This window comes from Battus philenor, unplaced genomic scaffold (assembly GCF_028537555.1).
Source record: "Battus philenor isolate CCGP_79_NKW_IND1 unplaced genomic scaffold, ilBatPhil1.0.hap1 SCAF_21, whole genome shotgun sequence".
NCBI lineage: Eukaryota > Metazoa > Arthropoda > Insecta > Lepidoptera > Papilionidae > Battus > Battus philenor.
The window spans coordinates 8,664,716-8,685,224 of NW_027181684.1; the positions used below are offsets into that span (position 1 = coordinate 8,664,716).

At 36.1% G+C, this 20,509-nt stretch overlaps 1 protein-coding gene across 1 annotated transcript in view; it reads right to left on the reverse strand.

Annotated features, from left to right (window-relative positions):
- Nucleotides 1-20,509, reverse strand: part of Ptpmeg2 (Protein tyrosine phosphatase Meg2) — a 72,148-nt gene that overhangs the window by 7,257 nt on the left and 44,382 nt on the right. Inside the window, exons 3-7 of the mRNA XM_068766384.1 lie at nt 17,008-17,216; nt 10,250-10,362; nt 8,851-8,968; nt 4,502-4,578; nt 908-1,094 (exon numbers count right to left, since the gene is read on the reverse strand). Of these exons, the coding sequence (XP_068622485.1) occupies nt 908-1,094; nt 4,502-4,578; nt 8,851-8,968; nt 10,250-10,362; nt 17,008-17,216 (704 nt within the window). The remainder of the gene's footprint in view (nt 1-907; nt 1,095-4,501; nt 4,579-8,850; nt 8,969-10,249; nt 10,363-17,007; nt 17,217-20,509) is intronic.

A 20,509-nucleotide genomic window follows, 5' to 3' on the forward strand; every position in this document is an offset into this window, starting at 1 on the left:
GGCAGATAATATTATAGAGAATGAATAATTTTTTGATTGGCTATTTTACTTTTTAGACCATAGCACAACACTATAAATCAACCAATCAATTTTCACTTTTTTTGGTATCTCAATTCGTAGTTGGAACACAACCGCAATGCGAATTTCCATAATTAGATCTAATCTTATTTAGGGAATATGGTAGAAATGAACTACATTTCCTTCCTCTACATCTACATCCGATGATCAAATGTCTCTCTTTCTAATCACAAATATAAATCATTTCTACCATATTACAGGAAGTTGACCGTCACCTAGCTCAATTTTGAAAATTGTCCATGAAATAAAAAAGTCTAAGAGCCCCTGCTTTAAAGTAATCCGGCATATCTGTGCTGGTGGCAGTTTATTATTTTTTGATTGTAATGTCCAGTTAATGACGTAATAATTAAAAGTGTATTTATTGAAGTGTCCGTAGCGGTAGATTTATAGCATAAGCAAACTAAAAACATAAGACTGGGGTGCCTCTTTGTGGATAGCGCAAAAGCGTGTGTTAAATTAGACGCGGCGTGGGCAAGCTCCAAGTGTACCAATGACATGGACAGATGCGGGAAACGCAAGACCGGTCATCTTGGCGATCTTTGATGTGGCCTATGCTTTGCTGTCTCTATTAGTTGGCTTGATGTCGATGATTTTTTTTTCACAATCATTATTTTTAATCTGAGGATTTATTCTTGTTAGGACATGTCGCCCCTGTTATGACCATCGGGAATGTTGAATCATTCATCGGTCTCTGAGGAGACAATATGTCAGTCTGCAGCATAATCTAGCCGCTTCTAATTTAAGATGCTCTTAATTAGATTCTTGGCACATTTCATCAACGTGTGCAGTCTATTCTCCTCCGATGATGTGTGTTAAATTGTGAACTAACTTGGCGTGGTGGAAGGTGCCGACGGGAGGGCGCGAGCGTATGTCCTCGTACTCAGCGACGAGGCCGCGACGAGCGAGGGTGCGCAGCCGCGCCAACAGGGCAGCGGGCGTCTCCCCGGCGCCACCCCCCGCGCACTCCTCGTCCGACAACCCGGGCGAAGCCTCGCCGGACGACCACGTGCCGCGAGCTGACCAACAAATACAACTTATTAACAATCATGCAATGCTTTAATCTTCCTAAATGTTATAATTTATCCGTATCGATGTATACATTTCTATGTAATCAAAATAAAATATTATCTATGTAACATCACAAATAAGAGATATACACCTCTTAAGAGATTTCATATTTTTACCAGTTTATGAAACAAATGTTAGTATATAAATACTGCTAATGCCGTATGCTAATCCAATATTTCAAAGTAACACCTTTGTTCAATATCTCAAAGTTATATTTTTGTCAAGGAAGATATCTCAATTTTATTTAATATAAAGATAATGGTCCATTTGTATGAAATAAACTATATATGATGTAAAACATTGCCACGAAAACTTGAAAATATAACATTACTTACTGGGAATGACTTGTAACTACTTTGTAAACACTTAAAATTATGTCAGTCTTTAATGCATATCAAAAGATTAAATTCATTCCCTTATACAATTGAAACAGATTTCATATTATATATAAATTTACAAACTCATAGCTACAACTGTAAGAGTTAAGTCTACGTCGAACACTGCTACAAAATATTACCTAAACCTTTTAAAAGAAAAGTAATACCTCTTCGCCAATTATAATTGCGCTAGTGTTCGTTCCTTAGACAAAACAATATGCTTGCGTCATTATATTAAACATAAGTAAATCAAGTTTTCATTACATAAGAGAAATTAGAAAACAAGTGAGATTTTCTCATTTACTTAATCATTTATTCTTAAGGTACTGACACCTACAATAAATTATAATATAGTCTCGTTAAAGCTCGGCAAGGTATCGACTAAGCTAATCACTTTCACTGCGAAGGTTCTTAAAATAACTACATTGTTTTCTTTGTTAAAGGGAAACGATAAAGTTGTCTTCAGAAACAAAGGGGATGATCTTTTCAGTTAATTGTTTATTAAAACTTCAAGTTTTAATTAGGTTTTAACAGTTTAGTTTACTAACGAGTAGCTTTTATTAAATTATGCGAAACGTATATTTCAATCAATATAATATTAAAGATTGGATTTGTGAGCCTATTACAAGCTTTGTTTTCTATACATTTAGAATTTATTTACACTTTTTGCTATATATAGCTATGACAGATTTAATGCGTTCTCTACGCTTTATCTGCCTTTTTTATGCATTCTTTACCAGACAACTAGGAGTAGTGCAGATATATGCATGTGTGTATTTATATAGATAGAAAAAAAATTAATACAATAGATATTAAATTTTATATACTATGTATGTACATAGAATATTTAATGGAATCAGGCGTTATTTAGCGGAAGTCCATCCCAAGTAAGAAAAAATCCAATATTTAGCCACTTCCGCACATGCAGTCGTAGTCGTGCAACAAAGCGCACCGCCCGCCAGCCCGCTGATAAATACGCATGCGGCAAACAATGCGAATTCGCATTGTTTGCTGCATGCGCATTTGCACAACTACCTCTCAACACGAGCACAGAGCTCTGTGTTTGGCACTAATCGGTGTAACATAACTCCTGAAGATACCCCGTGGAGGGGTGAAACACATGTTGAGTGATTTAACGGTGGTAGATGCTGCATATGCAGGGAAGTGGCTAAATATTGGTCCTTTTCTTACGTATACATAAAAATCGTGGTTTTAAGGTTTTGGAGTAGAGACAACGGATCGGCAAGCGCAGCGTAGAACGTCCAACCAGACGAAAGAAGCTAGCCGTTTTCAAACAGTACTGTTGGAAATCTATGAAAGGAGCTTAGATACAACAGCAAGAATCTTACAACTTAAATAATGATAATGATAAATAAATACAATTCAAATTATTTAATAACTTTTAAGCAAATCTTAAATTTGATGATGTTATGTTGACTTTGTTGCGCGTAGAACATAGATAATTTAATTGAATAAAAATATACATAAATACACATACAAATATACTACATAATTACAAGTAAATTGATGATAATTACGCAAATTATTCCGCCAATCACGAACCTTCTTTTTGAACATACAGTATATAAACAATAAATGCAAAATAATCAGAATGTAATAAATACCGAAATCGCTTCTTCCGTCATTCATACTAAGAGGAAACATAATTTTGAACATCGCACGACATTATTGTAAAATGACAAAGATTTTCACAAACATTGACCACTTGTGTCATTAAGAGTGTCAAGTTGCGTGATCATAGATTATCTTTTTAATTTCGCTGTGAATGTACGTACATGAAATAGAATACACATTTTAAATCCCATAAATCAAAATTTACCGAAGCAATACGTAGCAGCATAGTATTTATTTATTTATAATTTGTATAATGGAGAACTTATAACCTTTTAAGCGTTCTATGCCAAAGAAATTCAAGTAATAATGATCTATGTTTTTATTTATTAACACTCTTTTGTACACCATAGACGAGGTCTTATCGCTCGCGGCGATTTCTACCAGAAAACCTTTGGATGGAGGTGACAGACATGAAAGAAAAGCCAATTTAGGGCGTACGTACATTAAAATACATACATCTATACAAATATACCAATACAAATACATATGAACATACATACATTACTATACACACATACATACACACTAAAATACTTAAGTTAGTAGTAGTTGGTACAGTACTGTCGCTTCTTTTGATTTTATTTTTTTTTCTTCATCCTGAGACTTATTTGCAAAGATTATTTGCAATTTCGTGAGTTTAGAGTTAACAACTCAGCTGCCGGTCTCGCACCGGCGCGTAATGCCTACCGGCCAAGTTTTATGACCCAGTAAAACGCCGGCATCGCGCGAAGTAACATGCTAACGTGGTTGCACTGCGCTTCAACGTTCTTACGTCGTTGGTGTATTGGTTATTATTTATATATTTTTTTATTACGCCTGCAATATGAGCACGAGAAAGGATCAACACGTGCCAAAATACGCCAGGCCACTGATAGAGAGAATTTCATACGGAGTGCCGGTCTCGCGCCAGAGCGTGATATTTTGATTTTTTTTTATGTACTTGTATATGCAAATGGTACTTAATTAATAAACTATTTTTGAAACAAATAAACAACAATAAAAAGTTGGTATCTGACTGACTCCTATGTTTAAGATACCCGCAGTGACGCTGTTAAAATTGTTCTCCATGTAGGAATGTAATTAGTAACAGCGTAATGATTTTTGGTAATTTATGTTAAAACTGTAATTCTGAAAAAAAAATTAAAAACCTATGAAGCTGTAGACGTAATATTACATTAAATAAACTTCGCCTGCCTCAATACTATTTTTCTATATCTACATATATATATATATAATACACACATATAAACATAAACTTCGAGAAACGTCTCTTATTGAGAAATAATATCGCAACTTATTGACTATCTTTCATACGCGTCCCAATAACATAGCAATTTACTCACTTATCAAATCGACGTCGTCCTCGTCGCCGGAGTTTATGTTTCCGCCCTTCATATCGCCATTGTAGCCGTGCGTGTGTCTGAAAACGAAACCAATTTCCCAAATTCATTCTCGTAATGATATAAGAAAGATGACGCTACTTCGCTTTTATGATTTCCTATTCTTTATATTACTACAACGTGCGACGATAGCCACGTTTTTATACTTTATGAAGTTGCTGTACTGTATATTCATTTACCTGATTATCAATTTTGGATCTATCAAAGTTATGAAATGCCATATGTACCTAATTTTATGAAGACTTGTATAAATTGCCTAATATCAATTGTAATGACATTTCAGCCCACAACAAATTCATCCCTTTTTCTTTGTTATATTTTATAAATTAAAAATTATAGTGCATTTCTTTCCTAAACAATATCATATATTTTTTTCGACTTTTTTTAGTTTTTTTTCGTTCGTTGTTTTAAACATCTACATAAACATTTGTTTTACATAAGGTTTGTATCGGTACGTTGTCTCATTCACGCCTGCTTGTAATGAGACAACCTACTTCTGCTTATGCACAGGTGAAAATTCAAGTGATAGTTACTTTTGTTAATGAATCTGTTAGTTATTAATAGAAGCCACCTCCATAATTTCCCTGCTAACATTACTTTAAATAAATAAAAAATCGAATCTCGGGTCATCATTGACGTTTGGGCCCGGAGATATCTCTGAGGGTATTTACCGTAATGGCCACAATTGGTAGAAAGTTTGGCGATCGCAGTTTGGTATTATGGTACGCGGAAGACGTCCATCCTCTGTTAACTTATTTGTGAGCAGTGAAAATACCATATAATTAAAGCACAAACTGTAAATCATATAAGAATGTATTCCAGGAATCGAAGCCGCGATCTACGATTGCAAATCTCAGACCTCTACCACTGGGCTACCACTGCTTGAGCATCATACTAAACCACATTATAAAAAAAGTTTGATGGTAAAATAGCAGTTTGCTATGTTACTAAAAGTAAGTGATAAATAGATATTTATACATACATAAAAAATGAGTACATAACTAAAACATTAAATCTAAGTTATACTAATAATAGTACCTTGTGTCGATTTCTCGTTAATACAAGTACCTAATAAAATATATATAGATCCACTTTAATACCTCCTACTCAAAGTCTATAAATAAAGTTTCAATAGAATTGTGCGCAATGGGCGTAAGCAGATAATATGGGTCATAGAGGGCGACCTTTCCAACAAGAAAATGTACTCAATAGGAAAATAATATTATAAAATGCGGGATTACGTAACAATTTCGTTATTCGATATAATGAAACATGATTCACAATAGACCAAAACTTGCTAGTTAATTAACTACCTACCTTTATAGTTGAGCATTTGAATTCACTAAATACGTTCTTGTTAAACTTTATATGTTATTTCTTGTGTTGAAGAAAAACGGTAAAATACGCAAATAATCTTAAAAAGTTAAACTCATTTAAGATATACTTGAAATAAAAAAAATTATACAAAAGTGAATATGAACTGGAAAGTCGTTTCATGAAGCGATAAATTTTATTCGTGTATTACATAATAATGACTTATAAAGTAAATCATTGCAATTGTATTATCAGCCTCTCCCAAAGGTATCTATAGGGGGATAAACCATAACCGCCACGCTTGGTCATACAGATTGGTCGTCGTCATGGTAACAGCCCTAAAACGCCCACTGCTAGGTATAGGCCTCCACCAAAGATATCTACGGAAGGCATACCATTTTCGCCACGCTTGGCAGACGGGTTGACGATCGCAATGTGGTATTATCGTATGCAGAGTACGCTACTGCCTATCCTCTAGGATTTTTTTTGTGAGCATTTGCAATCCTATATAATAAATTCGCAAAGTGTGAATTATTATAGATTATAATTATAGATTGTGAGTCCACTACCGCTGCGCTACCACTGCTCAATTCAATAAAGCAAAATTAAATGTTTTCGCTGACGACTCGACATTTTCATTGTATTGTAATAAAACATTACATATGTAGACATTGTATTTTTCTTCATATTTTTTTATTACAATCGGATTAATAACGTTATCATTATTTTATAACTAAATTGTTACATAGCGCTGTCGCGATGATGGTTCTCGCAAATCTTGGTTTTATGATCGCCACAATGACAGTACGATCACACATTTTCATAATTTTTGACATATTCTACTTAGCGGTTCCTTTCAGCTGGCCTGGCACTGTTTCATTTCCTTTAAGACTTCCTAATTTTTTAAAAAAAAAATCTTAAATACAAACTGTAAAACGAATAACTAAGGGCTGATATTTACTATAGTCAGAAATTACCACGTCATATGTATCGTTACCAGTACACGACTCAAAATGTACTCTTAGCATCATGACGTCACAAAAAATTGTTACTTCTTCTGCTTGCAATTTAACAAATGCGCCGAAAACGGAAACATGTTACGTCAAACTATGTTACTAACTTGTTTGTTTTATTTAGCTTTCACAGTTATTCTATTTTTAACTAATCTTAAGAGTCTGCCACCGGAGTAGAAGAATAGTTGAATAAGACGTGTCACTGAATATTCAAAGACTTAACATCTTTAAGTAACAACTAGCAAGAAAGTAAATTTTTGTTTAAAATTCATAATCTATTCAGTGTGATTTCATTGCATAATAACAATGAAACCTTTTATAAAAGAATTACAATTGAAGATATCTTTTATAATAGTCATTTTCGCTTAAAAACTTAGGCCTGTAACTTGATTATCCCGCTTTAGCCAATGGAGACACAAACATAAACGTTCAATTTGAAGACAAATACCACCGGAAGCAGACATAAATGTTCCATTGGACGGCGGTAATGCTTGTTGATATACGCTATAATATTCTTCTAGCGTACAAAGTGTCAATCATGATCCGTCCGCCGTACGAGGTTCACTGCTGGACATAGGCCGCCCCAATAGATTTCAAATAAGTTAAAATCAGCCTGCATCCACTTTTTTCCGACGATCTTAACGAAGTACTCTTTTCATGCTCTTAAGTCCATCTGTTCTGCGCGCTATATGGCCTGTTCGCTGCCTCTTCGGCATTTCAATCCGCAATTAAAGTAAATTATTTTAATATTTCACGGAATGGATACAAACAAATTATATTTTTATACCCCATTAATTCCACTTCCGCAGGCAAATCTACAAAAGGATTTAAATCGAACGCCATTAAACAAAGTGAATAATGCCTTCTCTCGGAACTATGTAGGGCATTTGGCAAGTTTATAATGCCTGTCCCATTTCTTGAGATATAAATTTACAGTCTGTTTAAATTTTAAAATGCATCGTATTATACGCAATCTGCATTCGTGAACATTCGTTACTATTATTTCTGAATGAAAAATATGGCTTAAGAAATGTTTTAGTGGTGTGAGTGAGGGTAAAATTGTTTATTGCATTCATATCAATTACATTTGTTCATCGACATACAAGTTTTCATTATGTGTTATATAAAGTGTAACGTCTGCTCACAACATCGAAACACATGTCAGGGTCCGCGCGAGTTAACTCTATTCGCATTATATTGCATTGGAACTCTGACCTTCTATCTTTAAGGCACCAGGGCAGCACCGTTGAAACTATGAAAGTATTTAAAAGCTTTCCAAAAGTTTTAACAACAGGTGTCAAAAGAAAAAATAAATTTTGGGCGGAAGGCTTCGGGTATAATCCTTTTGTTGCCCCCGCAGCATCAGAGTAACTCGTGTACAATTTTCCCAAGTGAGGATTAAAGTTAGGTTGATTTTGACTATAATATTTATTCCTTATTATATCAAATATTGAAATAAAGACATTGCAATAGCGACCACAAAAGAAAGACTTGTCTGAGTTTGTTTTGGGTTCTTGTCATATAAGTGCGCCGCTGAAACTCTCGTAGCTTTAAAATAAAGGATACCACTATAGTAAAATTCAATCTCATTTTAAATTTCAACAAATAGGGCATTTTGGCATTATTCTCAAGTCAAACACATATGATCACGGTAAATCATTTGAATAAATGAATAAATATGACGTGTCATCTTAACGTTACTTCGCTCTTATATCTGACAACCAAATGTCAATTTGGTCTTGTTTTTGTGGTCAGAAAATCTTTGTGGATAATGTCATGGTACCAATCATGATCATGTCGGACCCAATGACCGCCACTTTGACCAGCTTTGCGCTGCTCGCGTTCAGCGAATTTCCGCCATATTGACAACATTGTCGCCCCACTTAGTAGGAGGGGCCTACCCGCGCTGTGTCTACCGGCTCGTGGTTGCCAATACTACGATACCAATAGTATTATAGTATTTACCTGAGGGGACTGGTGTCGCAGGTGTACGGCGCGTCACTTATATGCATGACGTCAGGCTGATCGAGACGAGCCACGCGGTCGCTGGTCATGTCGCACGCGGTCTCGTGCTCTATTACACCTACGAACAAACAACAAAATCTTAAAAGAGACTCAGATTACGCAGATAATTATTAATTGAGATAAAATAATATAGGCCCCCCAAAAAATCATATTATTGCAACTTATATTTAATTTCGCGGTAGACACGGCATGCGTACACCCCCAACTAGATGGACCGATGACATAGATGGTCGCGAGTAGTCGCTGGATTTGTGCAGCGCGATCACCATTGCGGCAATCTTTGGGGGAGACCTATGCCTTGCAGTGGGCGTCTTTCGGCTCTCATGATGATAATGAGATTTTTATTACGAGACTATTTCACACACAAATTTTGAAGCATAACATATACCGTCAAACTATCCGTATTGTTAGTGAGTATTTGTCATCGCTGTTTCAGCCCATAAACCCCTACTACAGAGCATAAGCCTACCCCAAAGGTATCTACGAGGGGATATAGTGTAATCGCCACACTTGGCAGGCGGATTGGCGATCACAACGTGGTTCTTGTAGGCAGAGGAAACTAATGGACATATTTAGGAAACTTGTTTGAGACCAGTGGCAATCCCATATAGTTAATGCACAAAATGTGAATTATTTAAGATCGTATCCCGAGAATCGAACCCGCGACCTACGATCTCAAGTCTCAGCCCTCTGCCGCTGGGCTATCACTGCTCAAGTGAATATTACTTAAAATAAAATCTAATTCAATATTATCATCATCATCATCATTTCAGCCGTAGAACCACGACTGGACATAGACCTTCCCCATGTATTAATAGCCAGTTGGAAGCGGTCTTATTCAGGTGTTTTCAGACAACCCTAACAAGGGACTTGGCCACCTTGTGGCATTCCTATGCTATCCGTGGTCTCCACTTTAAAAACTTAACCCTTAGTAGCCTGATTTACGAAAGTGATTTTTTTTAATATTACTGTGTTTGCTTGAGGGTCTAGATGAAGGGAAAAACAGATTTTTTTTAATTTCGTTAGAAAGAATATTATACAACAGTAAAATACGTACAGCCAACCTTAAAAAAAATAATAGTATTGTGAACATTCGGTTTAAAAGATTGGTATCAAAATTGAAACTCTTGGTTATAAGGGTTAAGGCTCCAGCAATCATCTTTTTTACCACGCTATGTGGCCAGCCTCCTGTTAAATCAACATGATGCTCTTAGGCGTTGTCAACAACTTTCATTTGCCTTTATATCTCCTCAATTTCTTTTGTAATAAATAAAAATTAAAAAACATAGGCCAAAAATCATTTAAAGTACTTCTCATTTTCACATTTAGACAAACTTACCATTCTGCGGTTTCGCGGGCGGGATGTAATTACTGATTACATATTCGTCTATAACTCCATCTAATTTGTTATTCTGTATATTGTTTGTGTAACAATTTCTGCAGTGTTCCAACCTGAAATTAAATCACTGTATTAGTTTAGTTAGTGCTCTTCACTAAAACGGTGTGAGTAAAAACAAGAAACATATCTTCAAAAAGTGTCAAACAAGACATGAATATTTATAAATATTCAAATATTCATTATTTTGAAAAATAAACTATTTTAAAACGCTTTTCCGAAAAAAAAATAAAGAATACGGATAGGGCTCTTATTTTTCCCAAACGAAACTTTGAGCTCCTAAACAAAAAGACCATTATTATGTCAATTAAAGATCATTATTATGTCAATTTATAAACACCCAGCAACAAGATAAAGGCCTCCCTCTAAGTTCTGCACAATAACTGGTATTGCGCTGCCCGCGAAATTCTACTTTAAAATAACTGCGAATATTTAAATCCTTTTTCACGTAAACAATATTTTCGCAAAATTTTTGGAACACATATTGAAGTATTTGCATTTCACTTTTTAAATTATTTCTTATCTAGTGTATTTATAGATCATACAAATTATTTTTCAAGAAAGCCGCAAAAAGAAATACAAAGCGCCACAAGTTGCTCATGGATAGCCTGTTCTTGGACTAGGCCATAAAGAGTCCGTTAAACGCTAGCTATCTACATATCAGCACAATACAACAACAACAACGGTATGTACACTGTGACAACACGTCCCACGCTCTGATAACCTGCCACAATGGGAGTACATAGCCTTCTATTTGGCAGTCTGGCATTAGCTGTTACCATGAAAAGTTCCGAAATCATTACGAAGAAAGCTTTTGCGTTTCTAGTGATTTCTGAACTAACTTTAGTATTGTCTTATAATCCGTGGTAATCATTACGTAAGTTGTTACTTCATATAAATCATATCCAAACCGAAACCGGGAACATCAATTAACGTATGAATCGTTTGATTACAATACGGGGGATAAGAGATTAATATCTATGTAATGACTGATCACAATTTCTACGGAACCATAAGGATTAGGGACGTGAACTTTACTAAGGATATTCCTTTTGCCGAGTAGAGGTCAGCAAAAAACGGATTTTACGAAATTCTACCCGCAAACCAGAGCCAAAATATTTTATTGGCACTTTAAAATAACCAAATATTGATTTTATGAAATAACACCTTTAAAAGAAAGTACGGTAAATAGCTAGGAATATATAAAAAGTAAAATAATTTTAAAATTATAAACTAGAAAATTTTATTTCAACCGTTAGCAGCCCTTAAATAAATTTAAAATTTCATAAAAGTAATATTGCAGAGTTCGAGTGGAGGCTCTCAAGGGAGGTCGCAAAAGCTATTGGAGTTCTAAGCGAATTTAATCAGAAAGGATGTAGGACAAAAAATAACTATTGCAATGCTGAAACGAGGCACAGTAAAATGCGCAAGCAAAGGAAACGCAAAATGTAAATACGGAATATCGGAACGGAAACGTGTAAACAGAGACTACGAAGTAATCCAAGACTATTCCGAGCTCATTGTTTAAGCAAACAGGGCTATGGCGCTTAATTCGCATGAATTTTACATTCAACGCTGCTAAGAAATTGCCGGTATTTTCACCGGTCTCGTTTGCAAGAGGCCGTCTAGGTAGTTAGCGCAGTATCGAACGCCACATTAGTGTGTTTTATAGTGCTACCAAATACGATATACGGCACCTTAGGAAAGGGCAGCGAGATGGGTCTGAGAAAAAAGTCCAATAGCACCGCTGCCATGAACGACACGGTGGACTCTCTGTCTCCGTAGTCGACTCTCCCGTATTCTCGTTCAGTTTAAGAGCGACCTAATTTTGATCTATAAGATCTGTTTCTTATTTAATTATCATCATGTCAGCCGATACTGCAAGGCATAGGCCTCTCCCTAACATCACCGCAACGACCGGTCTTGCGCTGCCTGCATCTAGCGTCTTCTTTCGATCTTGACTATGTCGTCACAAAAAAAAGGATGGACCATCGAGTCTACCTAAAGGAGTCCCCCTTATAGGTGCCTATGCCGCTTCTACCGACTCTTAGTCACTCGAGAATCTTTCAGTCCAAACGACCGTCTGTTAAACGTGAGATATGCGCCGTCTTCTACCACCACAGACGGGCCATCCTTCAAGCTACCTCAGTGACCTTGGTTCTTCGACCTCCTCACTTACTAGGATTTAATTATTCAAGAGGCATAACTGAGACTAAGCTAAGTGACCTACAAGATTATGTAATATGTCAATAGTATGAGTCAATATTTTCTTGTCGCAACGGCTCAACTCAAATAATTAATAAACAGGAGAATTTTCTCATAATAACCTTGTGTAATACCGCATTGTTTAGACAGAACCATTGCTCACTGTTACATACATCGACTTGCTCTTTCTGGTAATAAAAACTAAGCTACTTTTATTACCGCTCTATAAAGGGTGATTAGTTGTAAAATCTTTGAAAGGGTAAATAAATACACTCTTTTGCGGTCAATTAAAATCAATGGTTTAAGAAATAATTAATAACGAAAACTATAATTAATTATATTTTACTACCTGCCGCATTCTAATAGAAAAATAAATTAATATAAACTATATTAAACTTATACATTTGACTTAAATTTAATCTAAATATGTACCATTGTGAACGATGTACTGTTATTACATTCTACGGGATAATCAATAAATTAACAAAACATGGAAGCGAAATTTCTTGCGAATTTCAATTGCTTTGAGTGCCTCATACTATTTTTCCTTATAGGAAGTGATTTTAACAATAATAGAAACGTTACAACCAAAATCACAACGAACGTTCGTTTTTGCCTGTCCGTATATTTCATTCATTCCTTTAGCAATTTCTGCACCGCTGGTTTTACATTAGGATTCATATTCAAAAATGATGTCAGAAGTTTTGCCATATTCGCAAACAACGATGTGAGAACAGATTGGAATGACACAAAAACAAATGAACAACTAATTTGGAAACAAAATTGTGTTAGCTTTAATTTGCAATAAATTTGAATTTGGAATTTCGTGTGATTTATTAATGTTAAATTTTGCCAGTATTGAGAATCAGCAATTTAACAGATAAGGACACTAATGTACAAATAAGTTTAAGCAATGTTCATATAAATGCATGTGTATGGGTAGGTCAAGGAGTAGTGATTGTGGTAGTCTAAACGATATCGATTTACACACAAGACGTCCTTAAAGTTCACTTGTGTAGATTACTAGGTGTTAAATATTTAGACCCGAAACATTTTACATCGTACTTCATAGCTAGATGGCAGTCTTTAAGCTTACCGTTTTACAAATCTGATCATTTCATAATTAATTTATTTATATCTATTCCAAATTTAAATTAATTTTATATATATAAAAGTATTTTCAAATTTAGTTATTTCTTAATTGATTAGTCTTTTGTTACCACTACATTTGAATCCTTTTCAACAGTATAGATATGATGATATATAAATAATCATTGAATACGAGGTCCATCACGGTACCAATGCGGTACAGACGGCTCGCAAGTGTTAAGAGAAAACTATAAATATCCAAATTATTCTAAAACAAACTTGTTTTTTAGATACATTTTTAAAAGAAATATTATACAAATCTTCGGCGGCGTATCAGCCCAAAAAAGCTCACAGCAAGGTATAGGCCTCCACCAAAAATATGTACGGAAGGCATACCATATTCGCCACGCTTGGCCCGCCTAGTTGGCGATCGCAGTGTGGTATTATGGTTCACAGAGGACGCAGTACCCGTCCTTTGGAAACTCTTTTGTGAACAATGGCAATCCTATATAATTAATGCACAAAGTATATAATTAAAGCACACTTTCGAACTTGCAACCTGCGATCGCAAGTCTCAGTGCTCTACCGCTGAATCACCACTGCTCGATTTATATAAATAACATCTTAAAAATTAAAACGTCCTTAAGTTTTTGTATCATCATTTCATTCAGTTGTACGAGGGCCAAACTGAAAGTTTTTAGAACTGGCAACTTAAAAGCATTATATTAAAAAAATAAGTTTAAATTTTGAAAATAGAACTCTTTACCAATAATATTGAGTATACATTTCATTCATTTGTCATTTGTTTTACGATTTGGCGGCAAATTGAAAATTGTCTGTGCACGTCAGAATGAATTTAAGCCGAGAAAATTTTTGTGCAATGATTTTTTATGACTTTCGATGTCATATAAGTCAACAAGAAAGTTATGATAGACTTCGATTGGCTTTTCACGATGAAGCCCCATCTCGTGCCACAGTTTACAACTGGTTTAATGAATTCAAACGTGGTCGAACTAATCTCACCGATGATTTGCGTGAGGGACGGCCTTCTACAGCGACGACTGAAGACAATATCAGTGTTGTGCGGCGTATGATAGAGACTGACAAAAGAGTGACCTATCAGCAGATTCGGACAAGTCTAGGCATAGGTATGAGTCAAGTGCACAAAATCCTCCATGAACATTTAGCGGTCAGGAAGCTTTGTGCCCGCTGGATACCGCATAATTTGACCGAGGCTCAAAAACTCCGCCGTGTTGATTGGTGCCGAGAAATGATCCAAAAATTTAACGGAGGTGACTCAAATGCTGTGTTCGACATACTAACGGGTGACGAAAGCTGGATTTACTGTTATGATCCGGAAACCAAAAGACAGTCTGCTCAGTGGGTGTTTCCTTCCGAAGAGTTGCCAACTAAAGTGAAGAGAGGTCGAAGTGTTGGAAAAAAGATGGTGGCCTCGTTCTTCGGAAAGACAGGTCATTACGCGATAGTTGTCTTAGAGGATCAGAAAACGGTTAATGCAGAGTGGTACACTAACAACTGTTTGCCACTTGTCTTGGAAAAAGTTCGAGAGAAACGACCTCGCAGCAGGATCCTCCTTCATCACGACAATGCCTCGTCGCACACCGCCAGGCAAACGATCGACTATTTGGCGACCTCAGACGTGGAATTACTGGGTCACCCGCCGTATAGCCCCGACCTCGCACCCTGCGATTTTTATTTATTCCCGAAAATAAAAGAAAAACTTCGAGGAAAACATTTTATGGACGCCGAAGAAGCAGTGGCTGCGTTTCAAAACGCCGTCGAAGAGACCCCTAAGGCCGAGTGGGCAAGGTGCTTTTCTCAATGGTTCCATCGAATGCAGCGATGTATTGATGTAAATGGACGCTATTTTGAAAAGTTATAATAAAACTAATAACTTGCTAGAATGCTTAGTTTTTGATTTTCTAAGAACTTTCAGTTTGACCCTCGTAGGACGTCAACAGATGGACATAGGCCTCCTGCATAGATTTCTAATAAGACCGGTTGGTAGCAGCCTTGCTCTCTGTTCATTGAATGATGATTTAATTGGCAAAGAAAGGCTTATATTAACAATTCTTTCATAGAGACGGTTCGTCAAACCAATTTCCAAATCCACATTTCTTCCAGTCTTAACAATACAGTTAATGAACATTTACGTGTCGTGGGCAATGAAGTCACTGGTCTGATGTAGTATTATTAAATGTTGTCAAGTACTAAAAACAAGCACAAGCAATGTTATGTAATTTCAAACCTAGTATAATAGTGCATTGTTATGGGTGTCGTGTTCTTTTCACTATCACATTAGCAATCCTACTCGTAATGTCTTTTGTCATATTATAAGCTCTGCTTGATAATGGGAATCGTACTTGTCTAGTCGGCATAATAATTTATGGTGAGTATTGACACCCCATTTGTCTAAGACTCACTACAAATGTGACGAACATTCCATTATTTCAGCCTATAGATTTCCAATATGACGTCTTTAGCTCGAATCCCACCACTTCCGACGTCGTAAACAAAGTCATTTGTCCACCTTGTAAGAAAACGTTTTAGGCAGTGTAGGTACTTGCCGTCGGACGCCCTCACTTGCGCGCTACTTGGGCCTGGTCACCACCTAATTCTGTTTGCCCGTTGGCATTTTCAGATTTTCAACACATTTTTAATACACTGCTGACATTATTATCAACATCCTTGTTAAATGTAATTGAATAAAGGTTTTATAGCAATAACGTGTCATCTAACAGTGCTCAGTGATCTTATGGTAAAGTTTATAACTACGGACCTAAGTGACGAAAAAACAAATAGATAATTTCTTTATTGTTCAGATGCCCTACAAGGTTTTCTTAGATACTATGATAACTATAATCACCACTTTTTTTATGGCCCTTTTTGCCTCTCTTTTAACGCCTGTCATGAGTGGACAGGATTTTTATTTACATTATATTTTTTAAATAATTTTAATTGATTTCCATACTCATCATTCATCCTTTTCAATATCTTACATTCTTACCTCTAATTTCCTTCACAATATCTTTCATTCCTTTTCATACTTTCCTTCCATACATCGCTTTACTACCTTCGCCTTCCGTCCAGATTGCTACAATTTTTACGTTTATTACTTTTAGCCTTTGTACAACCAATTTATTTATACTTCATTCCTTTTATTTTCTTACTGTCTACAGATCGTCATTACTTGTAACGCTAAGCAATTGCACACAGCCATAAAAGTACAGTAGCATGCAAATGGTTTCCGTAGTTTTAACAACAGGCCGTGTGGTTTTAGCCGACAGAAGTGCGGCTTAATCCATTCGTTACCAAGACAACTGAGGAGTATCCCTTGTAGTAATTCTCAACAAGAAAAAAAAAAGATTGTCAGGGTTCAGGCTTACCAGGCGGCGTGGTCGGGCGTGAGCTGGCCGCCCAACTGTCGCGGCAGGCTGGCGCGAGGTACGTGGGCGCCCAGCTGTGGCGCGCTCACTGTGTGCACGCGCTCACGCAACTTCTCGCGTACAAATAACCGCAGAATGCGGAAAGGCGCTTTGAACCACAACGGCGCGGTCACTATCAACACCTTCTTCAATTTAGCCGGGTAACCACCCTGCGAGGACAAACAAAATAATACCGTTATTATAAATTATTTTAATTGATATACAAAGATAATACAATACTGTGTGGTAAGAGTTTTACTTTAATATCATAATTATTATCATTTCAGCCATAAGTCGTGATGTGTTAAAGGTGTGTAATTTTGGAGTCTCATTATCAACAAAAAATCACAAAAGGTTTTACATATATTTCCATCCCGAATAGTGTGATCATTATGAAACATTTTATTCTTTATTGTCATTCAGCCGACTAATAACTTTTGGAAGCACAAAGTCTGTAAGGACAGATAGTTAACAATACTTATTTTAATACGTCGTCAATTTTGAAAAAACATTTTCTTACATCTTATATTATTTCTGAAACCATTCATGTTTAGATAGGGTTGACAGCAAATGTGCTATACATTCAACACCTATACCTATAGCTATAACAAATTACCCTGTAACCTTCCCGTAGGTATCCAAAATTAACTGCATTCAGCGACTTCCGACGACCTTAACAGTGTTTCATACCTTATTACAATTCTTCGGTTACCGTAATCGAGTAAAGATATTTATGATCAGAATATAAAACATAATTTTTTCCGAACCATTTTGTGGATTTCAGACATTTTTTTAATCCGTCTTATTTCTCCATAAAAATAACTTCGATCTATTACGTTCTAAATTATTATTACTTTTATACGCAAATACGTGTACATTTGCATCCACTTTAAGCTTCATTTCCATTACTTTATTCATTAACGTTGTTAAGATCTCTCATAATAGAACGTATTTTAAATAACAATAATATTGTAGTGCAACGGTGCTTGAACTAAAGGCTTGGCCAGGAAAATCACGTTTCCACGAACCACAAGCATTTAATACCTTGTATGGTGTAAATGATGCGTAGAGAGAACACTGGTGAATGTATCTGAATAGTTTATCATGTAGGAAATGTTTCATTTTCTCCTGTTAGCATTGTAGATTAGACAATGATTCTGTTATATATAGAGGCCGACAAATGAGCTATACATTCACCATCTAAAGTTCTATTGTCAGCAAAAAGGTTTTAAGCTTTTACACCCATTTCCAATAAACTATATAAAGTAAACACTTCGAAATATGTTACATCAATTACTTTTTTCTATTGGAATTCAATAGGTCAACAACTTCTGCCAGTACAAAATCTGCAGGAACAAATAATAAGCAATAATTAATTTGAAAAGGTAATAATTTGTATTTTGAAAAAGGTTTTTTTGTATGTATAATCATTTCGTTTTGTGTTATTTCTGAAACCATTGGTTTTTGAAAAGTATAAGTGTTATATACCGTATAAAAAAAGTTGACTAAAATAATGGAATATATATGTGCTGTTCATTGTGCAAAATATGAAATATAGAACTTTTGTGTGTTTTTATATAAATCAACCTAACATAATACAGGAACAACTATAAATATGAGACAAAAATGACTTTAACCTTGCAATTCAATTTTTTTTTAATCATTCTCATGTCAACCATATTATAGAAGATGCAGCAATTGCTTTAATTATACCTGTACATAACAAAAAGATTCGTTCAATTTTTAAGGTAGAAAAAATCAGCGATGAACTAAAATCACCAAGGAAACAATCTCACCACCACTTTAAAACCTACTTCTTGGCATTTATAGTTTCTAATAATTAGTAACTATGCTCGAAAGTTGCTGCAATATAATGATACCGAAACCACTGTACTGCATCTTAGGTATGCCATGCATTGCCACGAGGGCCAATCCGTTATATCAGTCCGTCGTAAACGCTCGTGGCAAAGAAGCACCCGAGGAAGCCTCGGCTCAGGCCGCTAACATTATAACTGGCTTGGGTTGTTGCTATAGGTTGGGAATACCATTGAGCATGACGACTCAAGGACGTCTGATTAAGCGTAAGCAATGTAGTTTTTGTGATGATTACATCTTTCTTTCTAACTGTAATGAATCCCAGGTTAAGCACTCTTTTTTTCGGCACCACCTCGCCACGCTCGTGCTGATATTAAGTATGTCAAAAGAATACGAGGCCGCCGAAATCTTCAGTCGCCTGAACGGACTCCTTACCCATTGGGCGCATGCGCTCTCAAAAGAAGACCTCTGCTTCAGCTGTTTTTTTCAGATTTGCAGACAGTGGCGGCGCTTTGCAAATCTTGACAAGTTGTATTCAATATGGAATAATCAAGTGTTTACAAGCAACAGTTGCTGAGCTTATCTGCTACATTGATAGATGAACAACCAACATTATAGTTCACTATTGGAAGCAATTAAATTTTGTTGGGCCCACCCGCTTACAAATTTCCTATTCCCCCCATTCTCTTGTCACGCCAACGTCAAGTTTCTCGTGGATCGCTGGGGTCCACCTGGAGCACGTTGGACTAATGTTCTATACCACAGATGCCAAACTTAACGGCTAACTTGGTCCAAATAAACAATAGTTAGGAGGACTGCAAAAAAGTCATTAGACACTAATATTTTACTTGAAATCTCTTCTCTGATACTATCTTTTCTATTTCGGGAGAAATCTCATTGATCAAGGAATTTATTTTAAAAGCTGGTTTCATTTCTAGTTACATGTGTCGGAAAAATATTCACCACATGCAACCCGAGGGCTGCGAGTTTGACTCTGTTCTAAGACTTGCCTTGGAAGGATTATAAATTTTTAAAGAAGACGGGAGTGTTAAAGATGTATGAATAACCCGTGTCTCGGATGTGGTAAATATAAGAAAAAGTCAGGCGAGTGCACTCGAGGGCGCGGCCGTGCAGCGCGACCACTCGCCGCGTAACGAATTCGCGAGCACGAGAATAAACCGGACAGACGAAAGCGGGACACGGCCGCGTGTCTTGTAATAATAACCGCAGACTGCGTGTTCCTCTTCACACCCGCTAATTGTTTTATACTGCTGTGATATAACACTCGCTAGGACTTCTTTATTATTTTCGTATATTAGCAAAACTATTCCACATAAAAATCCATAACGCCGTAGCGTTCACCGATACGTAATAAAAACCGAGGATATACAGGCGTTTATTAATTATAATCTCTAAATGAAAGGGAAAAGAAAATTGTTTAAATAAAAGATATATGCGAATTTTAAGGAAAAATCTGGTCAATTTTGTACTTTGTACGTTAAGGCAACACCAAACCTAGAGCTAGTGAGTGAACTGGCGCAAGGGCCCTCGAGGTAGGACCTGGGCTGTCACTCAATATTCGTCTATAAGTCCGATAGAAGGTCGCCCGAGAGGATTTGTATTAAATTTTCATAACGAGTACCGAGAA